We start from the raw sequence: 25300 nt of genomic DNA on the forward strand, positions 1-25300 counted from the left end.
CATAATTTTAAATCCCATGGACCAATAATATGATCTGCCTAATGACTGGCTGGGTGGGCGTGGCTAGGTGGTCATGTGACTGGGTGGGTGTGACCAACTGGATGTCACCCATGTCGAGGGGTGCCTCGCCAGCCCCTACGCGCCCCTCCTCTTCCAATCACTCCTCGCCTGCCCTCCCGGACTCCTTAGGGCCCCAAAAGGAAGCACCATGAGAAAGTTGACAAAATGGTTCAAATTGGATCTGACCGAGAAGGAGGTTCAGCAGAAGCACCCCACTGCAGACTACAAGCATAGGCTTTCCAAACAGAGGGAAGACCTGCTGGAGGGCAAGGCCAGGTACCAGCATCTGGAGGCTCAGTGGGCTAAGATGGTTAGCCAGTTCCAGGCTGTGATGCAGTCCCACTGGAACAAGGCCCTCCGGCTTTTCACCACCAGTGGTGCTTCCCTCCAGCTTTCGCCCAAAGCCCTGCACTAGGAGGCTGAAGCAGATCCCAAGTCGGTATTTCTGCCCCCTCCGACCCACACAAAAAGACCCCAAAGGGGGAGACTCTCTGCAGCAACACAAACGTTCATTGCATGTATCTGGCCCAGAGGCCGTACTTTGAGGACTCCTGATTTAGTGCAATATAAAAAATGCAAATAATTTTTCTGCAGACCACCAAAGTTTTCTCACAGAGCACCAGTTGGTCTCATGGACCAACAATCGGTAACCACTGCTTTAGCCTGCAGAAGGCTAAAAGAGTAGGGATTCCTGGACTTCATCTAGGAAGATGCTCCAAAGTCTAGACAGTGGGAAAGCCACTGAGGAGGCAAGCATCGGAGATCCCATCAGCAACATTTAAGGGAGGGGACCTGGAGCACATCCATCCTAAACTAGAAGGATGGGCTGATACCCTCACACACAGGCAGTCCCACACGTAATTTGGCTCTGTGCCACGTAGGGTTGTATAGGTGATATCCAGATCTTTGAATTGCATCCAGAAAGCAACTGGGAACTAAAGCATCTCATACAGCAGTGAGTGTTTCTTGGATGAACTTCAGAGCACTCAAAAAGGCACGTGCTGCTGAGTTCTGGAACAGTTGCAACATCTGGATGTCCAAGGACAAACCATCTAGAGTGTATCGTACAAATGCAAACAGAAGGTGACAAAAGCATGAATGACTATGGACAAAATGTGCCGGTAAATTTGCAAGAGATACCTTAAATAATTTGGTCAATCCTTTAAACAATATCCCATGCCCTACATGCAGTGGTGGGTTCTGGATCCAGTTCCAGCCGGTATGGTTGGAATGGGCCCGGTGGCATCCATATGTGCACAGGGCATCCATGTGTCTTGCTGTCCAGCGACACTGTCCAGCGACGCCTCCACGAGCCTCTGCGACGCTCCAGCTGCTCAGCGGAGCGTCGTGCAGGTGCTGTACGTGCCATGCGACTGCGCGGAAGCATCAAAGACTTGAAATACAGGTAAAGAGCGATGGAGGAAGGGCCTTCCGGAGCACTGTACCGTACCGGAATGGTACCCAGTGCTCCGGGCAGGCTCCAGTACACCTGTACCAGGGCGTACCGCCTGCAACCCACCACTGCCTACATGACATGGGACCAGGGTATCCGAGGAACTGTCTATCCCTTATGGGACAGCCTCCCCTACTTGTGCCAGTGGAAGAGGCCTGCTACAGATCCTATCTCCTAAGGTGAAGCAGGTGGGGTCAAGGAGAAGAGCCTTTTCTGCTGTGGCCCCATCGCTCTGGAACATTCTATCACTGGAGGTGAGAACTGCCCCCTCCCTTTTGGCCTTCCGGAAGGGTATTAAAAGCTGACTTTGCCAGCTGACCCGGAGCCTCAAGGAGGGTGCTCACTGCTGGAGGTGGAAGACAGGGTAAGAAGATTCCTGTCAGGGTCCCAATGAAAGAAGACTCCGAGGCTTGAGGTTCCTCAAAGCTCCATTTTATTAGAGATGTCATGTTGGCACGTCTGGGAAAACCTGAATCTGAAAGCTTCCAGGTTTTCCCCACCCAAGTGAAAGTTCAAGTCCCTGCCCAGCACCCACACCAGTGGGGGGTTGCTCTTACTGTCGCTACCAGTATGCTGATTGCAGTCTGTTCGTGCATGCGACTGATGTGCGCTGTGCATGCACCTAACGTGTGCTACGCACGCATGTGCAATCCACCGCCCCTGCGACATCCAGCTGCTTGTTGGGGCTCATGCAGGCCCCGCACACTGTGTGCAGTGTGCCTTTTGGCATAAATACAGCTCGACCGCGGGCGGACGGGCGGGCAGGCCAAACGAGCCACCATACCAGTATGCTCCCCTCCGCTCCAGGCCACTACCGGTACGGCCGTACTGGTCTGAACCGGCAGCAACCTACCACCGACCCACACATCCATTACATGGTCCAATCAAGCACCGTCTCAACTGGAGATGCCTCCCAGTCATGCCACTCCAGGTGCAGGGCAAGATGTCCTTGACTCTCTGAGAAAGGAATGTTATTGATATATTTCCCATACTCCATATAACACCCCCCCACCCCCCATTTTCCCACAGCAGAAAATGTGGCAGGCCTGAAGGCCCAAATGTAAATGACGGTTTCCAAGCCTGACAACTTCACCCTCATCCCGTCCGGCTCTTAGCTTGATTTTAGTATAATTCTGAATAATATTTTAATTTTATGTTGTTTTAATCTTTTTATTTATTTGTTTTGTTTTATAATCTGCAAGCCCCCAAGAGTCACCTTGTAGGGGAGGTGGACGGCAAAAAAATTTATAATTTAACAAACCAACAAAAATAAATAAATAACTAGAAAATCATTTTAATCTGTGTAAGTTCTTACAGTCACATTTTAATGAAAAGCAAAGTTGCTACAATCCTCTAGCTTTCGGCTGTATGTTCCTCTGACTCGGACTTTACTACTGGAGTTCTGCCAGAGCCAGAACTGGCAGTCCTGATCTAAACATTGGCTCACTGGCTTCCAGAGAAATCCAAGTAGGTATTAGCTCGGTTGTGATAAGCTATGAAAGGATTGATGCCTTATCATGCTGAGTCTCGTATCTGTCCCAGTATCATTAACTAATGACAGCTATTCAGTTTTTCTTGAATGGACCATCCATGGAAATTCTGCGTAGTCATTTGGCGCTCAGCCCATTGTCTACATTTGACCTCCCTTTTCTTGCTGCTAAATCAAAATTTCAAGAATCTCCACCAGCTTATTTTTAAGCAGAAATCAAGCAGAACAAAGACATCCCAAACACACCCACCTTGTCTATATGTCTACACGGAAGAGCAGGGGTGTCAAACTCAAGGCCCGTGGACCGGATCCAGCCCTCAGGGTACTTGGATCTCTCCCACAGGGCCGGCCTGGACACAGCGAAGGACCGGCCCGTGGTGCCTCTGCCAGTGAAAATGGAGCTAACAGGGGCTGTGTGCGGCCTTTGCAATCTTCGTTTTTTTCTGGCAGAAGGTTGCAGGAGGCCATCGCAGCTGAAAACGGAGTTCGGACCATCACTGGCACCCCAGCCATGAGTGACGTTGAGCTGGCCACACCCACCATGGACACACACACGCACACACACACACACACACACACCGAGGTCAAAGATAACCCTGATGCGGCCCTCAATGAAATTGCGTTTGGGACCCCTGCTGTAGGCAGAAAATGTCAATGGAATGGATTGCAAAAGAAGTCTTCCAGCGACTTCAATGGGAATGGAGTTGCAAGAACTTCAAAGCAGACTTTCATCGCGAACGAACGGAGGACGAACGTGAATGGAGGCTTTTCCAAGTAATTAATTCAGATCATACACACACATATGCAGATTTGTTTATGAAAGATGTATACCAAAAATAGTGTTCTTTTTTTTAAAAGAGCACTTAGAATACATTTTAAAAGCCTGCATAAAGTATATTTTAAAATACATTTTAGTAATATATCATATAAATATTAAAAGGGGAATTTTCCTTTTAAAAGGATTCCAAAGATACTTATTTAAAAATGTTGTACCTTAAAGAAAGTTCTGCACGAAAGCATTTTTATTTGTTTGTTTGATGTATAGTTCATGCTTCCTCCAGTAATTAAAGTGGAGGGTACATTTTAAAAGGTATTCCAGCTGAAGAATATGCTGCCTTATTAATATAAACTTAGTGGAATAAAATAGAATTGTGTGCATGAATATGTATATGTGAAGCCCATATAGTTTCAGAAGCTGCTATTTGTCAGCTTCTGTCTCAATGTTTTCCTTGCAAATTGTGTTGTGTGTTGTGTGTGTGTGTATACGGCGGTTTGAATCCCTAGCGCCGCGTAACGGAGTGAGCTCCCGTTACTTGTCCCAGCTTCTGCCAACCTAGCAGTTTGAAAGCATGTAAAAATGCGAGTAGAAAAATAGGAACCACCCATGGTGGGAAGGTAGCAGCGTTCCGTGCGCTTTCGGCGTTTAGTCATGCCGGCCACATGACCATATAACAAACCAAACCCAGATTAAACAGGGCCAGGTTTAACAAAGGAACAGGCCAAGGAATTTAGAGGAGGAACGCATGTCCTGGCACCATGCAGCCATATTACAGGTAGTCCTCAGCTTATGACCACAATTAAGCCCAAAATTTCTGTTGTTAAGTGAGAAATTTGTTAAATGGGTGAAATGATTCACTTCATTTGGGAAGTGAATCACTGCAGATATTAAGTTAGTAACGTGGTTGTTAAGTGAAACTGGTTTCCCCATTGACTTTGCTTGTCAGAAGGTTACAAAGGGGGGGGTGTCACATGACCCAGAGGCACTGCAACCGTCATAAATGTGAGTCAGTAGCTAAGCATCTGAATTTTGATCACATATCCATAGGGATGTTGCAACGGTCGTATGTGTGGAAAATGAACGTTAGTCACTTATGTCAGTGCTGTTGCAACTTTGGAAGGTTGCAAAGCGCACTGTTGTAAGTTGAGGACTACATGCATTAGTTATATGGACATATGACTTAGATCAGTGTTGGCGAACCTTTTCGGCACCAAGTGCCAAAACAGGAGTGTGTGCATGCATGCTGGAAATCGAAAGAGCAGGGAAAATGATATCCCAGTTTTCCACATGCGCATGCCCATTGGCCACCTGGCCTTCTGATTTATGGCACACATATGTGCATGAAGACCAGCTGGCCAGTGTGCATGTGCGCGCCGGAAACCGGAAGACAATTTTTCCCGGTGTGCACATGTGCATTGAGTGGCGGCTCTTCCGGTTTCTGACATTCCTGCGTGCATGAAGACCAGCTGGCTAGCGCACCGGAACCCAGAAGAGCAACCGGCGATGGCTCAAGTGCCTGAAGAGATGGCTCTGCATGCCACTTTCAGCACGCGTGCCATAGGTTCGCCCTCACGGACTTCTGCAAGTCACGTTCTATGTTATACAGGGCTTAAATGTGCCTTTATAACACTTTCACAGCAGTGGTGGGTTTCAAAATTTTTTCGAACCTACTCTGTGGGTGTGGCCTCCTTTGTGGGAGTGGCTTGCCAGCCATGTGTCCTGATGGGAGTGGCTTGCCGGCCATGTGTTTTCTTTCTTTCTCTCTCTCTCTCTCTCTCTCTCTCTCTCTCTCTTTCCTTCCTTTTGTCTCTCTGTCCCTTTTTCCTTTTTTTCTTTCATCTCTCTCTCACTTTTTCTTTTTTTTCTTTTTTTATTTATTTCTTTCTTCCTTTCTTTCTCTTTCTCTTTCTCTCTCTGTGTGAGTCTGTCTGTCTGTCTGTCTGTCTCTCTCTCTCTGTGTGTGTGTGTCAGTGGTGGGTTTCAAAAATTTTTGGAACCTCTTCTGTGGGTGTGGCCTGCTTTCCGGGTCCACTGGTGGAACCCCTTCTAACCGGTTCGGTAGATTTGACGAACCGGTTCTACCGAACTGGTGCAAACTGGCAGGAACCCACCTCTGTTTCACAGTTATGGAAAATAGCTGAATGTAGATCTACCAAACCTTATCTTTTTTCTGATGCCAATATTGTGGACATTTAAGAATGTGACTCATGCTAAGCTTTACCAAGTGGATTCCATTTTGCCTCGGGTATGTGTGCCCAGTTCTCCTCTACTGTTCTACCCTTCCACGTGAAGACTTTGCCCCAGCTGAAAAATCAGCTCTGGACATGTCTTAGATGTTGGATTTTTGGCATATTCTGTGAGCTTAGTCAGCTTTTTCTGGTTCTGGGCCAAATGATTTGAAAGGAGGCCCTTTATTTTGCAGGACTGGAGCTTGTGGATGGTCTGTTTTCCTGTTTTGGGAGAAATATAAACCATGCAACATTGATTAGGAACTTTGTACTCCCCGACTGCTTGGTATTAATTCCTACGCTTGTGAAATCTCTCTTCCACTATCCTCATTTAGAATACAGAATAACAGAGTTGGAAGGGACCCTGGAGGCAGTGGTGGGATTCAAATAATTTAACAATCGGTTCTCTGCCCTAATGATTTCTTCCAACAACCAGTTCACCAAACTGCTCAGAAAGTTAACAACCGGTTCTCCTGAAGTGGTGCAAACCGGCTGAATCCCACCACTGCTTGGAGATCTTCTAATCCAACCCCCTTCTCAAGCAGGAGACCCTATACCATTCTGGACAAATGGATCTCTGATATCTTTTCAAAAACGCCCAGTGATGGAGCATCTGCAGCTTCTGGAGGCAAGCCGTTCAACTGATTAATTGTTCTCATTGTCACAACATTTCTCCTTAGTTCTAGTTTGAATTTCTCTTTGATAGGTTTCCATTCATTACTTTTGTCCTGCCCTCAAGTGCTTTGGAGACACTTCTTCTCTGTGATAGACCCTCAAATATTGGAAGGTTTTTATCATGTCACCCCAGTCCTTCTCTTCATTAGACATACCCAGTTCCCGCAACCGTTCATAATATGCTTTAGCTTCCAGCCCCCTAATCATCTTTGTTGCTCTTCTTTACACACTTTCTAGAGCTTAACCATATTTTTCTATTGCCCAAACCTAGATGCAGTATTCCAAATGTGACCTTACTAAAGCAGTATAAAGAGGTACTAATGTGACCTTGATACTATCCCTCTGTTGAAGTAGCTTAGGATGGCATTGCCCACCCCTCCAAATTTGATGTTTTGTCTTTCTATCCCCTCATCTATTTAACATCATTAATGAAGATGTTGAAGAGTACTTGGTCTAAGACGGAACCTTGGAGTACCCCTCTGTATGCATCCCCCCATGTATTTGTATTTGTATTTATTTGTCTTGTATGCCGCCCACTCCCGAAGGACTCCGGGCGGCTCACAATAGACAAGGGAAGGGGGATAAATAGACAAAGACAACACTTTAAAAACACAACATTCACAATTTCTGTGGGGCTGGATGTTTCACAAGCCCCCCGGCCTGCTGGAGCAGCCAGGACTTGGGGGCTTTGCGGAAGGCCGGGAGGGTAATGAGGGTCCGGATCTCCATGGGGAGGTCATTCCAGAGGGCTGGAGCTGCAACAGAGAAGGCTCTCCCCCGGGGAGTTGCCAGCCGACATCGGCTGGCAGATGGAATCCGGAGGAGACCTAGCCTGTGAGATCTTATCGGTCTGAGGGAGATAATCGGCAGGAGGCGGTCTCTCAGGTACCCAGGTCCGATGCCATGTAGGGCTTTATAGGTTACGACCAGCACCTTGAAGCGGGTTCGGAGACTAATGGGTAGCCAGTGCAGCTCGCGGAGGATAGGTGTGACGTGGGTGTACCTAGGTGCACCCACAATCGCTCGCGCAGCTGCATTCTGGACTAACTGAAGTCTTCGAACACTCTTCAAGGGCAGCCCCAAGTAGAGCACGTTACAGTAATCCAGTCGATGTAGATGTAGTTCCATTGAGGACTACCAGAATGAGTTATGAATCCATCTGATGGTGCTGCTGCCTATTCTACGTTTTTCCTATCTTGCCAAGAAGTAGGTTTTGGTCTACTTTATCAAATGCCTTACTGAAGTCCAAGTATACTATGTTCACAGCATTTCGCTGGTCCACTAATCATTTTGTCAAAATATGGTTTGTCTGGCATTTCACCATGGAAAGTTGGAACCAATTCATAAGTCAAAATATTCTTCTCACTATAAAAAGCCAAACTAATGTATTCCCATAAGATGCAGATTGGACTCTATCTGAGCACACATCCAGTGGGGAAAAAAATCCCTCACTTCTCTGCAGAATTGTTAAATTATTAGCACTGTTAGGGGTTTCTTCCAGTGTAGAATCTGCCTTTCTGCATTTGTGGCTCTGCATCTCAGATTTCAGATTCTCCAAGCAGGCCAAGAAATTTATGGCAGCATGGTGAAGGGAAGGCAGACTGGAGCTCCGTCACTTTATAGCACATCACATTTCCCAAGTGGAGAATCTAAGGTGATTTGGAGATAAATCTAGAGATCATATAGTTAGGGACAGCAATCTATTGACTTCCAGTTGGCCTGCTATGTGAGCATTCAATGAGAAAGATCATATTAGCATCCTTTTAAAATAAACAATTTAAACAGTAATAGTGTTACAGTAATTAAAATAGTGAGGTATATTTACTTTGTTTCATCCTTAATGTGCCAATGAACTGATGCTAATCTCAATCATTTCAATATGAGGGGAGAAGGAACTCCATTGTGCTGAATGATTTGCATTTGTAGTAACAACGTGGAGTGACAGCTCAACTAAGGTTCTTTTAGAAAACAGTCTTTTTCAATCTCTTGGGCTTACCGAGGCAATAAGTTGGAGGAGGAATCTGCTCTGAATGAACTTTCAGCTTAGCTGGTTAGCCAGATACCATGTCTGTAAGAAAGATCTCTGGAGTTCTTGACAAAAGAGGCAGGATGAGGTGACTGTGGCACAACAAGGCTGATTTGCACAGCAAGTGCAAATTTGTTGATGGAAAAGTAAATGGAAAAGAAAGTGCAAAAGAGTTGGCGGTAGATAAGAAGTTTTCCAGCCCTCTGGAAAATTGTTTCCACTGATCAGTGAAAGATGCAAATTAGGAAAAAGAATTTGTCTTTGGAAAGCTGAAATTGGAACGCAGGGAAAATGAGTGATCTAAAAAGAAAGAATTGGAAGAAGGTGGAGAGACAGAGTTAAAATGACCACTTGAACCTGTTATCCTTCCGTGTATAATTTTATATGAGGATGAAATGCAAAGGAGGTGGGTCAGGGCCAAACATACTTTTAGTAGGGACTGTATTCCAGAGAATGAGCACTCATGTTGCAAAAGCTATAAAGGTTATCCCCCCCCCCACGAGAATGAAATTATCTAGAGACCTCATCTAGGTGCTTAGATTGGATGAGGGCAGTAACACTGGGCAAGGCTGTTTCTGACAGATCTCAGGGCTACAATATGTTGAATGTTGAATGTTGATTTTATTTATATGCCACCCTTTTCCCCTGAAGGGGACTCAGGGCGGCTCACAACTCAACCAGGGAAGGGGGATACAAACAGAAAATTAAAACGACACAAAAACAATACATAATTTAAAATACACAACAGTCATACCAATTCGAGACAGGGGCAATAGTTCTTTAGCCCCAGGCCTGTCTCTGTCTACAAAAGAATTTTAATTATGTAACAAAAAATAAAAAATGTTGTTTAAACAAAAGAAAAGAAAAGAGGAGTTTGTGGGATTTTTATTAAAAGAATTAAAGGATCCACCTGGGGGAGGGTGTCAATGAAATAACCCGAAGGGCTGGAGACCAGAACCTTGATTGAAAGAAAGGGAGGTATCACTTGCTGCTCTATTGCATTCAGCGAAGTGCTTTGGACCATCTCTGTTCGTTTCCAAGTAACAAATTCATGGGTTTTCTTTTTGGATACTTTCAGAACTCCAGGCTACCTGCTCAGAATGCTGAATGAGCATCCTATGATGCCAGAATCTTGTATTGAGATGTGATCTTCCTTTCTCTCATTCTTTCCTAAACTTTCAGGGCCATGGGGAACAAAAAGAGTTGGGATGTGGAGCTCAATGGGACTGTGCTTGTGCCAGAGACAAAGGAAAATCCACGGAAGGGGAAGGATGAGCTTGAAGAAAGAGGCCAGTGGACCAACAAAGTAGAGTATGTACTTTCTGTGGCTGGAGAGATCATCGGTCTGGGAAACGTTTGGCGGTTTCCTTATCTCTGCTACAAGAATGGAGGTGGTAAGTATCCAAGATGCATAATTTGTCAGTGTCATGTAATTGCTGGTCACCGTTGCTTATTATGCAACGGCTTCGAAACAAATGTGAAATTGCAAATTAGCAAAACCCTGTGCAATATAGAGATTAAAACATAAAACTGGCTATAAACATTTACAATGTGAAATGTAACAACTCATAATAAAACCATTGGGTGATGGACCAACCTGTGAATCATCAGATAACATCTCATCATCGTATTTGGCATGACAGATTGTTTGCACATTGTTTGTGCTGGCAATGCAAAATGTTGCGAGACGCATATTTGTCCCTATCAGTAGGAAAATCACAAATCCGTACAGCCTTCCATATGTTAGACTTTCTGTTTTAAAATGGTGCCAAAATCCTTGGTCTAGGGAAGAAGTAGAAAGGACCATGGAATGAGAATGGATAACAACCATGTCAAATGGTCATAAATATTCCTATTTATATTTATGACTATTAGATAGTAGCAGCTGTTGTCTGGAGTTTTACATATCTACTATACTTGGCAAGAGTCTATATGACTGGTGTAGCACTGGTGTTGTATTTAAAGGAATGAACAGATACAGGGAGAATGCAAACCATGAAATACTCAATGAGTAAGGGTAAACTTACCCTTAGCCCATCTCTCCCATTCCAATCTAACTTGTGGAAGAATTTGGAGGAGGAAATGCTAGGTATGTTCTTGATCTTCTGAAGGAACAATAGGACCTATAAGTCTAACAAACATAAATAGCCTTTGTGGCTGTTACGGCACATTGTCACAATACAAGGACTTCCCTTTATACAGGTAGTCCCCGATTTATGACCACAATTGAGCCCAACCTTTCTGTTGTTAAGTGAGACATTTGTTAAGCGCATTTTGCCCCATTTTATGAACTTTCTTCCTTCAGGTGTTAAGTAAATCAGTACGGATGCTGAGTTAGTAACTCAGTTGTTAAGTGAATCCAGCTTCCCCGTTGACTTGCTTGTCAGAAGGTTGCAAAAGAGGGTCACATGACTTTGGGACCCATCAATGGCCATAAATCTGAACCAGTTGCCAAGCACCTGAATTTTGATCACGTGATAATGAGGATGCTACAAAGGTGAAAAACAGCCATAAGTCACTTTTTTCAATACCCTTGTAACTTTGAATGGTCACTAAGTGAATTTTTGTATGTTGAGGACTACCTGAATATGTGTATCTCACATCATCATGCATATAAATAAGGTGTGGGACTTGCATTGCAATGTTGTGTTGCTTCGTTTTTTGATCCCATAAGTTCCACTGCAGATACCAAAGTGAATGAATATGATAAATGAGCACACTGCCCTCAGATAATTAATTTAAATCTAGATATTCATGGGGAGAATCTATAGAGAGTGGTAGAGTCATCAGGATCTTTTTTTAATATTTCTTTTTAAAAAGTTTTTCATTGAACACAAATTAAAACATTGGACACAGTGTAACCGTCCTGGCAAAGTTTTTACCATACATACTAAAATATAAAGTTTTACATTATAACCACCAGGCTTATTTACAATTCGTCTATTCAGTATTTACAAATATAAAAATATCGTATTTCCAACCATGATGCTTTGTTTTTATCTTGTACATTTTCACTGTTATAGTTTCATACATAATTCTAATCTCCATTCTATAAATCTTAGTCATTGCTTATTTTGAGTTTTTCTTTCTTTTTTGTTCGGACTATTGATAAAATTTGCCCCAGATCTTACAATATTCTGATTCGTTGTTTTTTTGTTCAATTCCCACGTCAATTTATCCATTTCAGCACAAATCAGAATTTTCCTAATTACTTCTTCTTGTGGAATTTCCCTGTTTTTCCAGTTTTGGGCAAAGACCACTCTTGCTGCTGTAATAATATGTATTATTAAGTAAATTACCCCCTTGTTATATTTATTGTTTCTGATTCCCAAAAGAAATAGCTCCGGTGTAAATTCTATTTCCTCTTCGGTTATCTCGATCAGCCACATTTGAATTTTCGCCAATATTCTTTTGTTTTTTGGCACAACCATCACATATGGTAGTACGTGTCTGATTCATGACCACGTTTCCAACAATTTGGCCCTAAATTTCTAAACATTTTGGCTGTTCTTGTGGGTGGGAGTCATCAGGATCTTTAATAGTGCAACAGATCTTGATTAACAGGGATTCCTCACAGTTCTATTGCTACATTCCACTTGTAGTCCCAGTGTAGACTGTTGACTAAATAATGGGGCAGGAAATCACATTTCCCCAGTGACAGAATATTGTGCTTGAGAAACTGGGAAGATGCTATCCTTCAGCAAAAGCCTGGATGAAGTTCTGGTAACCAAAGGCTAACTAAATATTTTTTGTTTGTTTGTTTCTTCCTTCCTTCCTTCCTTCCTTCCTTCCTTCCTTCCTTCCTTCCTTCCTTCCTTCCTTCTTTCTTTCTTTCTTTCTTTCTTTCTATCTTTATACATACATACATACATACATACATACTGGGGAGGAAAGCTATGGCAAATCTAGGCAGCATACTAGAAAGCAGAGACATCACTCTGCCAACAAAAGTGCATCTAGTCAAGGCTATGGTTTTCCCAGTTGCAATGTATGGCTGTGAAAGTTGGATCATAAGAAAGGCTGAGAGCCAAAGAATTGAAGCCTGTGAACTATGGTGCTGGAGAAGACTCCTGTGAGTCTCTTGGACTACAAGGCGATCAAACCGGTAGGTTCAAGAGGCAGAGGTGAGTTGCTCCCAGTTCAGCTCAGATCGGCTGAACCAGTAGTGGCGGCGGCAGGAGGCTATGTCCACATGACCGGACGGTTCTGCGCATGCGAGCACGAGCAAATTGGTTGCGCTGGGATTTGAAACCCACCTCTGCCTAGAGGAGATCAACCCTGACTGCTCTTTAGAAGGCCAGATCCCAAAGATGGAACTCAAATACTTGGGCCACCTAATGAGAAGGAAAGACTCACTGGAGAAGAGCCTAATGCTGGGAAAGATTGAGGGCAAAAGAAGAAAGGGACGACAGAGAATGAGGTGGCTGGATGGAGTCACTGAAGCAGTTGGCGTGAACTTAAATGAACTCCAGAGGATGGTAGAGGACAGGAAGGCCTGGAAGAACATTGTCCACGGGGTCACGATGGGTTGGACACAACTTCGCAATTAACAACAGCAAACTAAATATTGCACACTTGATGTACTTGAAACTGATGTTTGGGAAATGACCCACATTTTGATAACATACAGCTGATGATGCATCATTCCATGTATCTCATTGGGTTCAGTGTGGATGCAAAACAAGGTGCCTTTATTTTTGGCTTCAAGTTTCCAGTTATCCAGATTTAAATTGGTACTGAGAAAAGAGTTCAGGATGTCAGAGGCCTAAAGTTTTTAACTATGACTAGCATTCAGGCCAGAGGGAAATGCTCCTTGCTGAGGCCTTGTAGTTAATTGTCCATCATGGGAATGCATCTCACTCAGAGTTATTGTGGCCGGGACTAGGCAAACAACCATAGAAAACAAAATCAGTTTTTTTCCCCCTAGGAAACAGAATGTGAGTATTGCAAACAGATGGACTATTGCAACAGTCCAGAAAACATGGGTCAGTGTGGAGAACAAAGCATGTCTTTCCTTCTTTTCTTTTACCCAAAGGGATGGAGTTTATAATCTTATGGGATGGCCACCGAGACAATTCATTTGAGCAAATTGGGACAGATAGCTTTTTTAATATATAGGTTTGAATCCCAGTAAGGGTATGGCTAGCTGATGAGAGCTAAATAGCTTGAAATAGATCTATACTAGTCTCCCTTTATTTATTTATCAGCACAAATAAAACACACACACACACACACACACACACATTTTGAATACAGTGCATTGTCAGGGTATATCATTTATAGGAGAGAAGTAAAGGAAAATAATAATACTATACTGTATTTTTTCAGAGTATAAGATGCACCTTTCCCCCCTCTAAAAGAGTGTGGAAATGTTGGTGCATCTTATACACCGAATACAGCCATTTTTGGCCTTCTGAAACCCCCGCCTTCCAAAAAATGGGGCATTTTTTGCAAAAATGGAGGCGTTTTTGCCTTCCCCCAGCACCCAGAAGCACTCTGCAGGCTTCAGCAGGGCTGGGGGAAGGCAAAAATGCCCCTGTTTTTGCAAAAAATGGCCTGTTTTCCACCCATTTTTCACAAAAATGGGGGCGTTTTTGCCTTCCCCCAGGCATGCTGAAACCTGCAGAGTGCTCCGGGGGGGCAGGGGGGGCAGGAAGGATAAAAGCTTTTTTTTCTTATTTACCTCTTCAAAATCTTGGTGCATCTTATACACCAGTGAGTCTTACAGTACGAAAAATACGGTATATATACTGGTAACAATAGTAGTAATGTAACAGAGTAATTTTAGTTAAATTTCTCTTTATATTGGCTTATTTATACTCCTGTTGATTATATTGGTGTATTTATAATCATGGATCATTTTTATATTTAATTCATACATAGCTGCGAACTTTCTTCATCTAATTTCTACCTATTCTCTCTAACCACTCATAAAAAAATATTCCATGTCAAGTAATATTCTGTGCCTTCTTTGTCTTTTATTTTTAAAGTTAGTCTAGGACAGATAACTTTACATGATGCAAAGTCCATGGGAGAAAAATTCTTCCATTCCAGAACTCCAAGCTCCACAAATACCCCCAAACTCTTGGAAAAGTCTGAGGATTCAAATTTCCTATTCACTTAAAGGTCCCAAAACTTTGTCTCTTGGATTATTTGGTAAATTAAGTGCTATTGTGGTGTTGCCTATTCCCTCCATCTCTTTTATTCATTTACCATGTCCACAAATTCTTAAAGAGCTTATCTTGTGTTCAGAACAGAAACTGGACTTTAGTTTCTTGTTACTGTCTGCCTTGCTAATTCAGTTCTGATAGTCCTTTAAGCCCTGATACATAATCAGGACTTAAACCAGGTGTTTTGCAGATTTTCTACATCAAGTGAATGTGTCAACGTCCAAAATCGAGGTCATGCCCCTGCGCGCCATTTCAGAATTACCGCAAGCGAGGAGGGGGGTTGCACAGGGCGCACAGGTGGGTGTGAGGTGTTGGGTGTCTTCGCCAGCCTCAAACGCCATTGCTCCTCCTCAATCCTTCATCCCACCCCCCACCCTCCGTGAGTCCCTCACGACGACACCCATCACACCCATCTGTGCGCCCCGCGCAATCCCCTCCCTTCTCCTCACTTGTGGCAAATCTGAAACGGCCCACAGGGGCGTGGCCTCGATGTCGCCATCTTGGTCATTGACAGAGTGATTTAATAATAGTGAAAAGTACCAAATTAAATTGTGAAAGAAGGCCCATTTTTACCTTTAGATCCAACCTACGTGGATTTGCGCATAGTCTATGGGGAGATTAGAACAGGGGTGAAATGCAGCAGGTTCTGATAGGTTCTGGAGAACCGGTAGCGGAAATTTTGAATAGTTCGAAGAAGAGGCAAATACCACCTCTGGCTGGCCTCATAGTGGGGTGGGAATGGAGATTTTGCAGTATCCTTCCCCTGCCACACCCACCAAGCCACACCACACCCATCAGAACCAGTAGTAAAAAAAAATGAATTTCACCACTGGATTAGAATCATGAAACATCCCTAAATTTGCTAATTTGGATTCACAGTTCTTCCTCGGCCAAAAACACAGGATCAGGTTGTAAATATCTCCTTTAAAAATAAAAAAAACCCACAGCACTTTAATGGTGCTGCTTTTGTGTTTCAATTAAGGAAGAGAATGGGGAATTCTTGAATCAATGAATAACTACTCTTCTAAAAAGCCATTTCTGATGCGCCATCTTTGGCTTATATGATCTTACTTTCAACTAACTTTTATAGACTTGGGAAGCAGTTTGCACAGCTGTTGTGCTGATAAGATAACAAATGAAAAGTGTAAGTTTGGCATAGACAAAGAAGGTTGTTTCAGCATTCTCAAGTCCAAAGTTCCACTGAGTTCATTTGCGTTCTACATACCATGAATGCTAGAGATAGTCCTACTTACAATAATTTGTGTAGTAACTGTTCAAAGTTACAGCAGCACTGAAAAAGTGACTTAGGACAGTTTTCACACTTACAACCCTTGCAGTATCCCCATGGTCAGATGATCAAAATTCGGACTTTGGGCAAGCGACTCATATTTATGACGGTTGCAGTGCCCCAGGATCATGTGATGTCTTTTGCTCTTACGACCTTCTGACAAGCAAAGTCAATGGGGAAGCCAGATGGACTTAACAACCGTGTTAGTAACATAGTGTCTCTCTAAGCGGTTTACAGAGAGTCAGCATATTGCCCCCAACAATCTGGGTCCTCATTTTACCCACCTCGGAAGGATGGAAGGCTGAGTCAACCCTGAGCCGGTGAGATTTGAACCGCTGAACTGCTGATCTAGCAGTAGCCTGCAGTGCTGCATTTAACCACTGCGCCACCTTGGCTCTAAAATAGGGATGCGGTGGCTCAGTGGCTAAGATGTTGAGCTTGTTGATCAGAAAGGTGGCGGTTCGGTGGTTCGAGTCCCCAGTGCCGCATACCGGAGTGAGCTCCCGTTACTTGTCCCAGCTTCTGTCAATCTAGCAGTTTGAGAGCACGTAAAATGAAAGTAGAAAAATAGGAACCACCTTTGGTAGGAAGGTAACAGTGTTCTGTGCAGTTTCGGTATTTAGTCATGCCGCCACATGACCACGGAGATGTCTTCGGACAGCGCTGGCTCTTCAGTTTTGAAACGAAGATGAGCACCGCCCCCTAGAGTTGGAAACGACTAGCACCTATATGCAAGGGGAACCTTTACCTTTTACCTTTATGCATAATTACCCTAATGTAAAATGTTCTTTTTTCCCTTCTTGAAAGCACATTTAACAAATTAGATTTGTTCCACTAACCTATCCTGCCTTTCTGTTACCAACAGGGGCCTTCTTAATTCCATATGCCATCTTCCTCTTTATCTGTGGAATTCCAGTCTTCCTCTTGGAGACAGCCTTGGGACAATACACCAGTCAAGGAGGAATCACTGCCTGGAGAAAGATCTGCCCTATCTTTGAAGGTACGTTGGTGGTACATCAGAGATCGTGGTAACTTTCCATCAAGAACTTGGTGTACCTTTTGATTTGATTCCCTCTGAGTTTCCTAGCCACAGGGCATGGCTGAGGGCCAAATGCTGACAGTGCACCTGTTTCATCCTAGCCTCAAAGATAAAAGTGTGAGTCATCCTGAGATTCTCTGTTGGAGGTAGAATTAGTGTTGCCTAACCAAAGAGAGAGCTAAAGAAATGGCCAGATTGGGAGGCACTGGGACAAGGCATGCTGTAGAGTTGGAATGCATCCAGGATGCTGGAGAAAGCCAAGGGCAGATACTTGGAAAAGGAATCTGGAATCAAAACAAAGAGATATGCCGGTGATTACTTTTAAGCATGTCCAGTGATGGGATTTAGATGAATGCAGCAGCAAAGCAAATTATGGACTGGGGTAGATTTGTGAAGGCATCTCTTTCAAGAAGCAGCTGGATATTGAAAACTTTTTGAGTAGAGGTTCATTCTCTCTTGGAAGAGTTAGATTTTATTTATGTTAAATTATGCACACAGTTCTTTTCCTTCTAGCCAGCCAGCAAATCAGAGTCTGCGTCAGTGATGGGATTCATTTTTTTTTTACTACTGGTTCTGTGGGTGTGGCTTGGTGGGCGTGGCAGGGGAAGAATACTGTAAAATCTCCATTCCCTCCCCACTCCAGGGGAAGGTTACTGCAAAATCCCCACATCGTACAGCCGGCCATTTCTACTGCTAGGACACGCAGCTGAGTACTGGGCTCCTCCTCCACTCTGTCCCCCAACTCATTCTTCCTGGATCAGGTAGAGCTTCTTAGCTGTTCCTTCTCCATTCTCCTATTTATGCTACTCATTCAGCATTCCTTAAGTCTTCTGCTGTTTTTCAGATGTGATGGATTATAACCCGTGCTAAGCACAATTCAAAGGCCAATCCTAATTGGCTGCTGGAAGTAGAATGGGAGGGTGCTCATTGGGTCATGCAGCAAAATGAGAAGTGCTGGCAGAAATACAACAGAGATCATCCGCATTAGAATGTGTCTAATGAGAGCAACTGTAAGGAAGTCAGCCAACAGAATGTGACCAAAGTTTATAAATTGTGCATGAGCTTATGTGCTTTGCTCTACAAACAACTTCATAAAATACTTTTGAAAAGCACGTTTTTTCCCCAAATGCATATTGATAGGGTTTTTTTTTTTAAAAAAAAAACCTTTTATTTATATGATGCATGTTGGTGCAAACAAAGCACAGAGTATGACATTTATCTCCCCCCCAAAATCTATCGTGCCAAACTGAAAGTGGTATTTCGGACTATGGTCATTGAAAAATGTCCTGATAGAAACATTGCTGCATCATTGCAGATTTCTTTTAAAACCAAATTGGGCCAGCCTAAACTTTCGGAGTGGTGTCAAAAGAGGAACCAATAAGGCATCTTATAAATTAGGGAGGGGAAAAGAATAAGTGTACAAGGTCTCTAACCCCTGCACCCTAAACGGCAGGGCTAAATTAAGTTGGTTTAAGTTGACGGTGCAATGAAACAGTGTGAAAGTACAGTTCTTATCCCATAGCTTACATTGCATCAGAGGTGGTATTCAGCCAGTTTGGACCAGTTCTAGCAAACCGGTAGTGGAACTTTTGAGTAGTTCAGAAAACTGGCAAATACCACCTCTTGTTGGCCCCTCCTTTTGCCCACACCGTTCCCTGTCCTATATTCCCTTATTTTTTAGCTCAGCTGATTCGTGCGGCAAAGCAGATTGCCACACCTCAGCTGAGCTAAACAACAGCTCAGCTCACCAGCGTTGACACCGAGAGTGGTCTTTGAGTGGTGCTTGTGCGCGCAAAGCAAGCATTAGGCACGTGTGTGTGCAAAGCGCTCTCTCATAGAATTGGTAGGAAAAGATTTGGAATCCCACTGCTGCATTGCATAGACCGAATCTACTGTTTTCCATTTTGTCTCATGTATTGTTAGCATCCAGAAACTTCAGCAAAGAAGAGTTAAATCATCCCACAGGCTTTCCATTGTACATATTCCAAACAAGAGCTAAGTTTGGGCTGTGACGCATGACCAATCTAAAGGCCAAACTGCATGTGATGATAAATACATATTTCATCAACAATGCTCAATCTAACAATTTCGTTGGAGATGCAGATCAAGGGCACTGCACTGTTTTTTTAAAAAAACTCTGCACTGAGTTTTGCTTCCAAAAATTCATAACAAAGCTGTCAAAACCAATATTGGATTTCTCCTCTTCCTCCTCCTCCTTCAACTTCTATGCCTGACCTTGGAGGGGAAGTGGGAGGAATCTTATTGTCTCTTGGACGTTGCCCAAAGGATATCAATTTTAGCTAGCATAACTAGCTAGTATTGCTAATGTCAAACTGACAATCTGTGGGCTTGATACAGCCTGCACAGGCCACATCCCCTGGCTCCGCTAAGGCAAAAAACATTGTGATATGTTACGATCTGGCCCACGATGTGATTGGGTTTGACACCCTTGTTGGTTCACTTTGAACATGTGAATCCAGAAAAGTCTTAATTGAACAAACCGCACTTTGATTGTCCATGGATTGATGTTTTATGTAAACACACCTTCTGTACAGTCCTATCATTAAAAATGACGGAGAGTCCATCTATGCTCTAATCAACACTCCTTGAATCAAGTTGCACATTTCCCATTTCCTGATTTAACTCATGCCTGTCTTTTCTTTCAGGAATTGGATATGCTTCACAAGTGATTGAATCCTATCTGAATATTTATTACATTGTCATACTGTCTTGGGCCCTATTTTACCTCTTTAACTCCTTCTCATCTGTATTGCCCTGGTCCAATTGCAACAATTACTGGAACTCAGGTAGGTGCATGAATTACCCATGCCTGCAACTATCTGCAGCAAATAATAACAGTAATAACAGTACATCTACTGGCTTTGAGTGACAAAACCGAATGAATTTATGAAATGTCAGTGATGGTCAACTTTGGCAACTTTAAGATGGGTGGACTTCAACTCCCAGAATTCCCCAGCCAGCTGGCTAGGGAATTCTGGGAGCTGAAGTCCACCAATCTTAAAGTTGTCAAGTTTAGGAAGCACTACTTTAGGTGAATGACATGTTATGTTTTTCCTCTCTGACTCAGTAAATGTGTTACATATGTGGGGTGTGCACTTCTTGAAACTGAACAGCCTTGGCATTCTTCCACTTAGAAAACAAATTCCTTATGCAACCAGATGTTTATGTTTATGTCCCACTGTAGACACACCTCCTACTTCTGTTCTGGAGTCAGCCTTTTTTCTACACATCTCTAGGAGGCAGGAGGGCAATTAGATAATTTTAAATCCCAGATTTAGTGTTGTAAAAGAGGGGTTGGCTTCTCAGAGGGGAATGGGACAACTTGCCACAGCCAATTTGCTGTGACCAACTCACCACAGGACAATTCACCATGGTGAACTTGCTCCGGGACAGCTCACTGCTGGATAATTTGACAATTCTGTTTAATTGTTTAAAGTAAATAAAAAGTTGTTTTAATTTTTGCCATTCGCATTTCATTCTGTCCCTCCTTTTGCATCCTTTCTGTAACGATTCTATTCCATCATTTCTTTGATATTAGTGTATTTCTTGTCTCACAGCAAGTTGGCTGTGGTGAGTTGTCCCACAACAAGTTGGCCGCAGTTAAGTTGGCCACGGTGAGTTGGCCAGGTCAAGTTAGTTGTGGCGAGTTGGTCGCAGTGAATTGTCCTAGACCAGTGGTGGGTTTCAAAAATTGTTCGAACCTACTCTGTAGGTGTGGCCTCCTTTGTGGGAGTGGCTTGCCGCCCATGTGACCGGATGGGAGTGGCTTGCCACCCATGTGACCAGATATGAAGATGCCGACGACACTTGTCAGAACCACCTTAAATTACCTCACACGCAGCACTGGCATGCATAAGAATATGATGTAAACTTGTTTTTTAAAAGGCATCTTTGGTTTGCGTTAAAACAACTTCAACACACGCAATGTTCTGACTGCACCACAAACGCAGTAGTCATCCTTACCTTTCACAGAGGCACTGAGTTTTATAAATATGAGCATGATAGTGTAGAATAATCATATCCAAGGACCAGTGGTGGGTTTCAAAAAATTTTGGAACCTCTTCTGTAGGTGTGGCCTGCTTTCCGGGTCCACTGGTGGGACCTCTTCTAACCGGTTCAGTAGATTTGACGAACCGGTTCTACCGAATAGGTGCGAACTGGTAGGAACCCACCTCTGTCCTAGACCCTTCCAGAGATGGTAGCAATGGACACTTCATTTCCTTTGAAAAGTAAGTACCCAATCTTGCTGTACTTGGGGATCCTTTAGCTAGTTTTAGCAAAGGGAATCTAAAACTTCTAAGTCCTTCATTGATGGCACCACTAGAAATTAAGCTGAGTCCTAGCAAAGGAAGAAATTTACACGATGGTATGCAACATTATGCGTTCTCCCGTGTTTCTGTTGTGTCCCCTAGGCAGTAATAAACCTCACAAAAATGTTTATCTGGTGCAATTTCCTCACAGTGTAGTACTTCAACACCCAAACCTCCTTTTTTGGCTACTCCTGTCTTCCTGCTGGCTTACTCTTTCAAGTTCCTTAAAGAGAGAGGGTACATTTCTCTTCTTCATAACATGGCATGACTCAGCTGTTACATAACCCAATGCTTTGTCCAAATTGGCAGATGCCTGGTTTGGACTGGCCATTTTTCAGCTTCAACTTGTCATTGATTTCGTTCAGCTTTACCTCCTGTGAAGCTTTTCTGATTTGACTGGCCAACCTGGTTTCCCGTACTTCCTGCTTAATTAAATAATAAAGATTGATTAAATAATAAATAGGATGTGTGTCAAAAGTCAAGATTGCAGCCATGGTCCTTTTTCTCTGTGGACATCCCTATTTCATAGGAGAGTGGGAAGCATTCTACCTGCCAAAATCCATCAAACAGTTTGTAAACAATATGAAACCCATTTCTTTTAAAACATTTACAAAGGGTATACATCTACTTCTGTATCTCTTTTATCTCTAGTACCTATATTTTAAAATATTTTACACATCAATCACATTTGCATTTCTAACCCTCAGCACCACCACACTGACCTGTATACTTTTAAAATTTCTCTCATGTCTTTTCCACTCTTTTCCTCATATGCTCTCCTTAGTCAGCATCTGGCTTTGATCTTCTGAGCCAGCCACATTCATCTGGTCTCTCTTTTCCATGTATTTGCATCCACTCTCTCTCTCTCTGTGTTGTTGTTGTTGTTGTTGTTGATGATGATGATGATGATGATTGATACAAGGAAGGCTTGCATCATGACCATTCCACTATCTTGTCTTCTTAATACCAGAGCTTCCATGCAATACTTCTCTGTATTATTCAATCTATCTATATGTAAATCTCTCTCTCTCTCTCTGTCTGTTTCTCTCTCTCTCCCTCTCTCTCTCTCTCTGTCTGTCTGTTTCTCTCTCTCTCTCTCTCTCTCTGTGTGTGTGTGTGTGTGTGTGTGTGTGTGTTTACCTCTGGAACACCTCAAGCAATTTCAACCAAACTTGGTACACAGATGACTTACTCTCTGGAAAGAAATACTATGGGGGTAAGACATCCATCGGGGTGTGTGTTCTGTTAAGATACAGCCTGTTGTGCCATACTGCACATGGTAACAGCTTCACAGTACTCCACAAGGGGGCTCCCTCTGGTAAGGGGGAAAATCCAAAATTAGACATTACATTTGGTCCGGACATTTTCCCCCATATAAATGAATACCTGGGCAACACCGGGTTATTGGCTAGTGGCATATAATTGCTAATGTTCCATAATGAAGTTTTCCTAACTTTTTCCTTATAACTTTGCTGTAAGTAGTCTGTCTTTCAGATTCTGTTGAATCTCTCAAACATGTTCATCTCCCATTTGCTTGATAATAATACATTGACACCTTCCTCTGTAATTTTATTCTTTGCTAAACCTTTTCATAAGTAAATTGCCTCCCATTATTAGAGAAGGACTCCTTCCCTACCAAAAGCAACAGGCCAATTCAGTCATTCCTGCTGAAGTGTGATACCCAAGCTACTTCTGGTCATGTACAAGAGTCAATCAACAATGTAGCCCAATGGTATCCCACTGGAATCCTATCAAAGAATCCTACAATATCAGTAACTACATTCTCTGAAGAAGCATCTGGAAGTAGCTTAGATGTAATGATAGAACCCTTCCGTTCAATTTTCCCAGGTCTCACGCTGCAAACCTCTCCTACCCATGCTGAACTAGATAACCAAAAGTTACCTTTACAGGTAAACGTACCTGAATTTTAATTTGTCAAGTCATTGGGTTTGAAAAGAGCTAGTTTGAGCTAAAAACCAAGCAGACTGTGAATTCTAGTCCTAGCTGTTACACTCCCTTAGCCCAACACACCTCATAATGTGGTCATTGTGTGAGGTAAATAGGAGGAGGAAGGAGTATGATATATATCTGCTTCCTTGAGTTACTTATTAAATAATAAAGGTTGGATGAAAATATAATAAACAAATAAAATAAAAAATAAGTGCCAAACTGTTGACCTTTTGAACGCAGGCAAGAGACTCTAGCAATATAGAATGTTGATCCGGTGTCAGTTCCATCTCTTTTATGTGGTGCATCATTTTCTACCCAAGAGAAATAAAGACCAGTGTTATTCTTTCATCAAAATAGTAACATTTGGTTCTGTAGCAACATGCATTTGCCTGATTAAATTGATTTACTACAACTTGTTTATTAGAAGCAACTTCCTTGCAACATAGCATTTTGACACCCAAACTAAACTTTTTTCCCTTTTGGCTACTCAATCCTTCCTCCCGGTTTACACTTCCAAGCCCCTTAAAGGCAAGGTACGCAGAATATTTGACTGCCTGCGCTGTGCTTCCATGACCTTTCTCCTGCTTTTTCTTCTCTACATTAGTCACACTTTTTCCATAATATCTTCTCATCCTCTTATTTATCTAATGCTCCTCGATGCTTTAGTGGTGCACTCTGTCTAGATGTTTTTTTTTTTTCCAAACAGCTCTCTGGGGCAGCTGCATCCATGAAAAGGGGTGTGGGGGACAGAAAGTACACAGAGAGGCAAATGTGAAGAGGAAGGAAGGGGTTTGGGCCTGCAATCCTAAATTACAACAGTCAGCATGACTTGATAACAATCTGCATTCCACAGACATCTGGAATTCATATATGTTTGAGGAACTGCCATGTCGTGTTCGGGAGCCCCAGACAGGAGGAATCCAATAAAAGGAAGGATGGATGTTTTAATAAAGCCTCAGGGTCTCTCTCAGAGTCAGTTTTCTTGGAGCCGAAACATTTATGTTGCTAAAAGCATCTCAGCAAAGTTGAATTGAACTGAGTACTTTATTTGGCCAAGCGCGAATGTTTTTCTGCTCAGGTGCCAAAAAGGGCACGCGCATTCCCACACCCATAATGCGATGCCCTCCCCCCCGGGCATGCGCAAACAACCCCCTCACTCCCTCTACTCCGCACATGCACACAGGCCTCACTGAAGCCTCCAGACTTTTAGTAGGCCCGTTGGTCTGTTTTTCGCCCTCCCCGGACTTCTGGAAGTTCTGGTAGGCCTGTTGGGCCTGTTTTTCACCATCCACAGGCTCCGGATGCTTTCCTGGAGCCTGGGGAGGGTGAAAAATGGCCTTCCCCCTGTCACGTTCTGAGCATGCTCAATAAAAGTTGTTTTAAGCGGGAGTTACTCGACAGCTGATTGGCTGGTCGTTTGACAGCTCCGGGTATAAAAAGGGAGCTGTCCAAACGAGCAGCTGTTGTTCCTGTCTGAAGCCGGTTCCTTTACTGTTAGCCTGTATTGTTAGGGAATAAACTTGTTGGCCTCTTTATTCCTGTCTCCGCCTCAGTTATTCGGCTCGACCCAAGGTCCTGGTACACAATACCCGCACCCTCCGGAAAGCCGAAAATCAGCTGGGGCGTGCTGGAGCTGACAGGGCAACACCTCATGTGCCCTCAGATATGGCTCCGTGTGCTACCTGTGGCATGCATGCCATAGGCTCACCATCACAGGTCTATGCAAAGCAACAGAATAAGAATAATATGGCCAATAAAAGGGGGAGTAAAGAAGATAATCAGGATAAGTAATAATGTCACAGCCACAGTATAT

The 25300-nt window shown here is 43.3% G+C and overlaps 1 protein-coding gene across 2 annotated transcripts in view; it reads left to right on the forward strand.

Moving 5' to 3' along the window:
* The window catches only part of SLC6A12 (solute carrier family 6 member 12), a 79660-nt gene that overhangs the window by 3449 nt on the left and 50911 nt on the right, over positions 1-25300 (forward strand). For both annotated transcript variants that reach the window (XM_032221924.1, XM_032221923.1), the window contains exons 2-4: positions 9892-10103; positions 17033-17167; positions 19873-20013. In XM_032221924.1, the coding sequence (XP_032077815.1) occupies positions 9896-10103; positions 17033-17167; positions 19873-20013 (484 nt within the window). In that variant the 5' untranslated portion in view covers positions 9892-9895. The remainder of the gene's footprint in view (positions 1-9891; positions 10104-17032; positions 17168-19872; positions 20014-25300) is intronic.

This window comes from Thamnophis elegans, chromosome 7 (genome assembly GCF_009769535.1).
Source record: "Thamnophis elegans isolate rThaEle1 chromosome 7, rThaEle1.pri, whole genome shotgun sequence".
Classification (NCBI taxonomy): domain Eukaryota; kingdom Metazoa; phylum Chordata; class Lepidosauria; order Squamata; family Colubridae; genus Thamnophis; species Thamnophis elegans.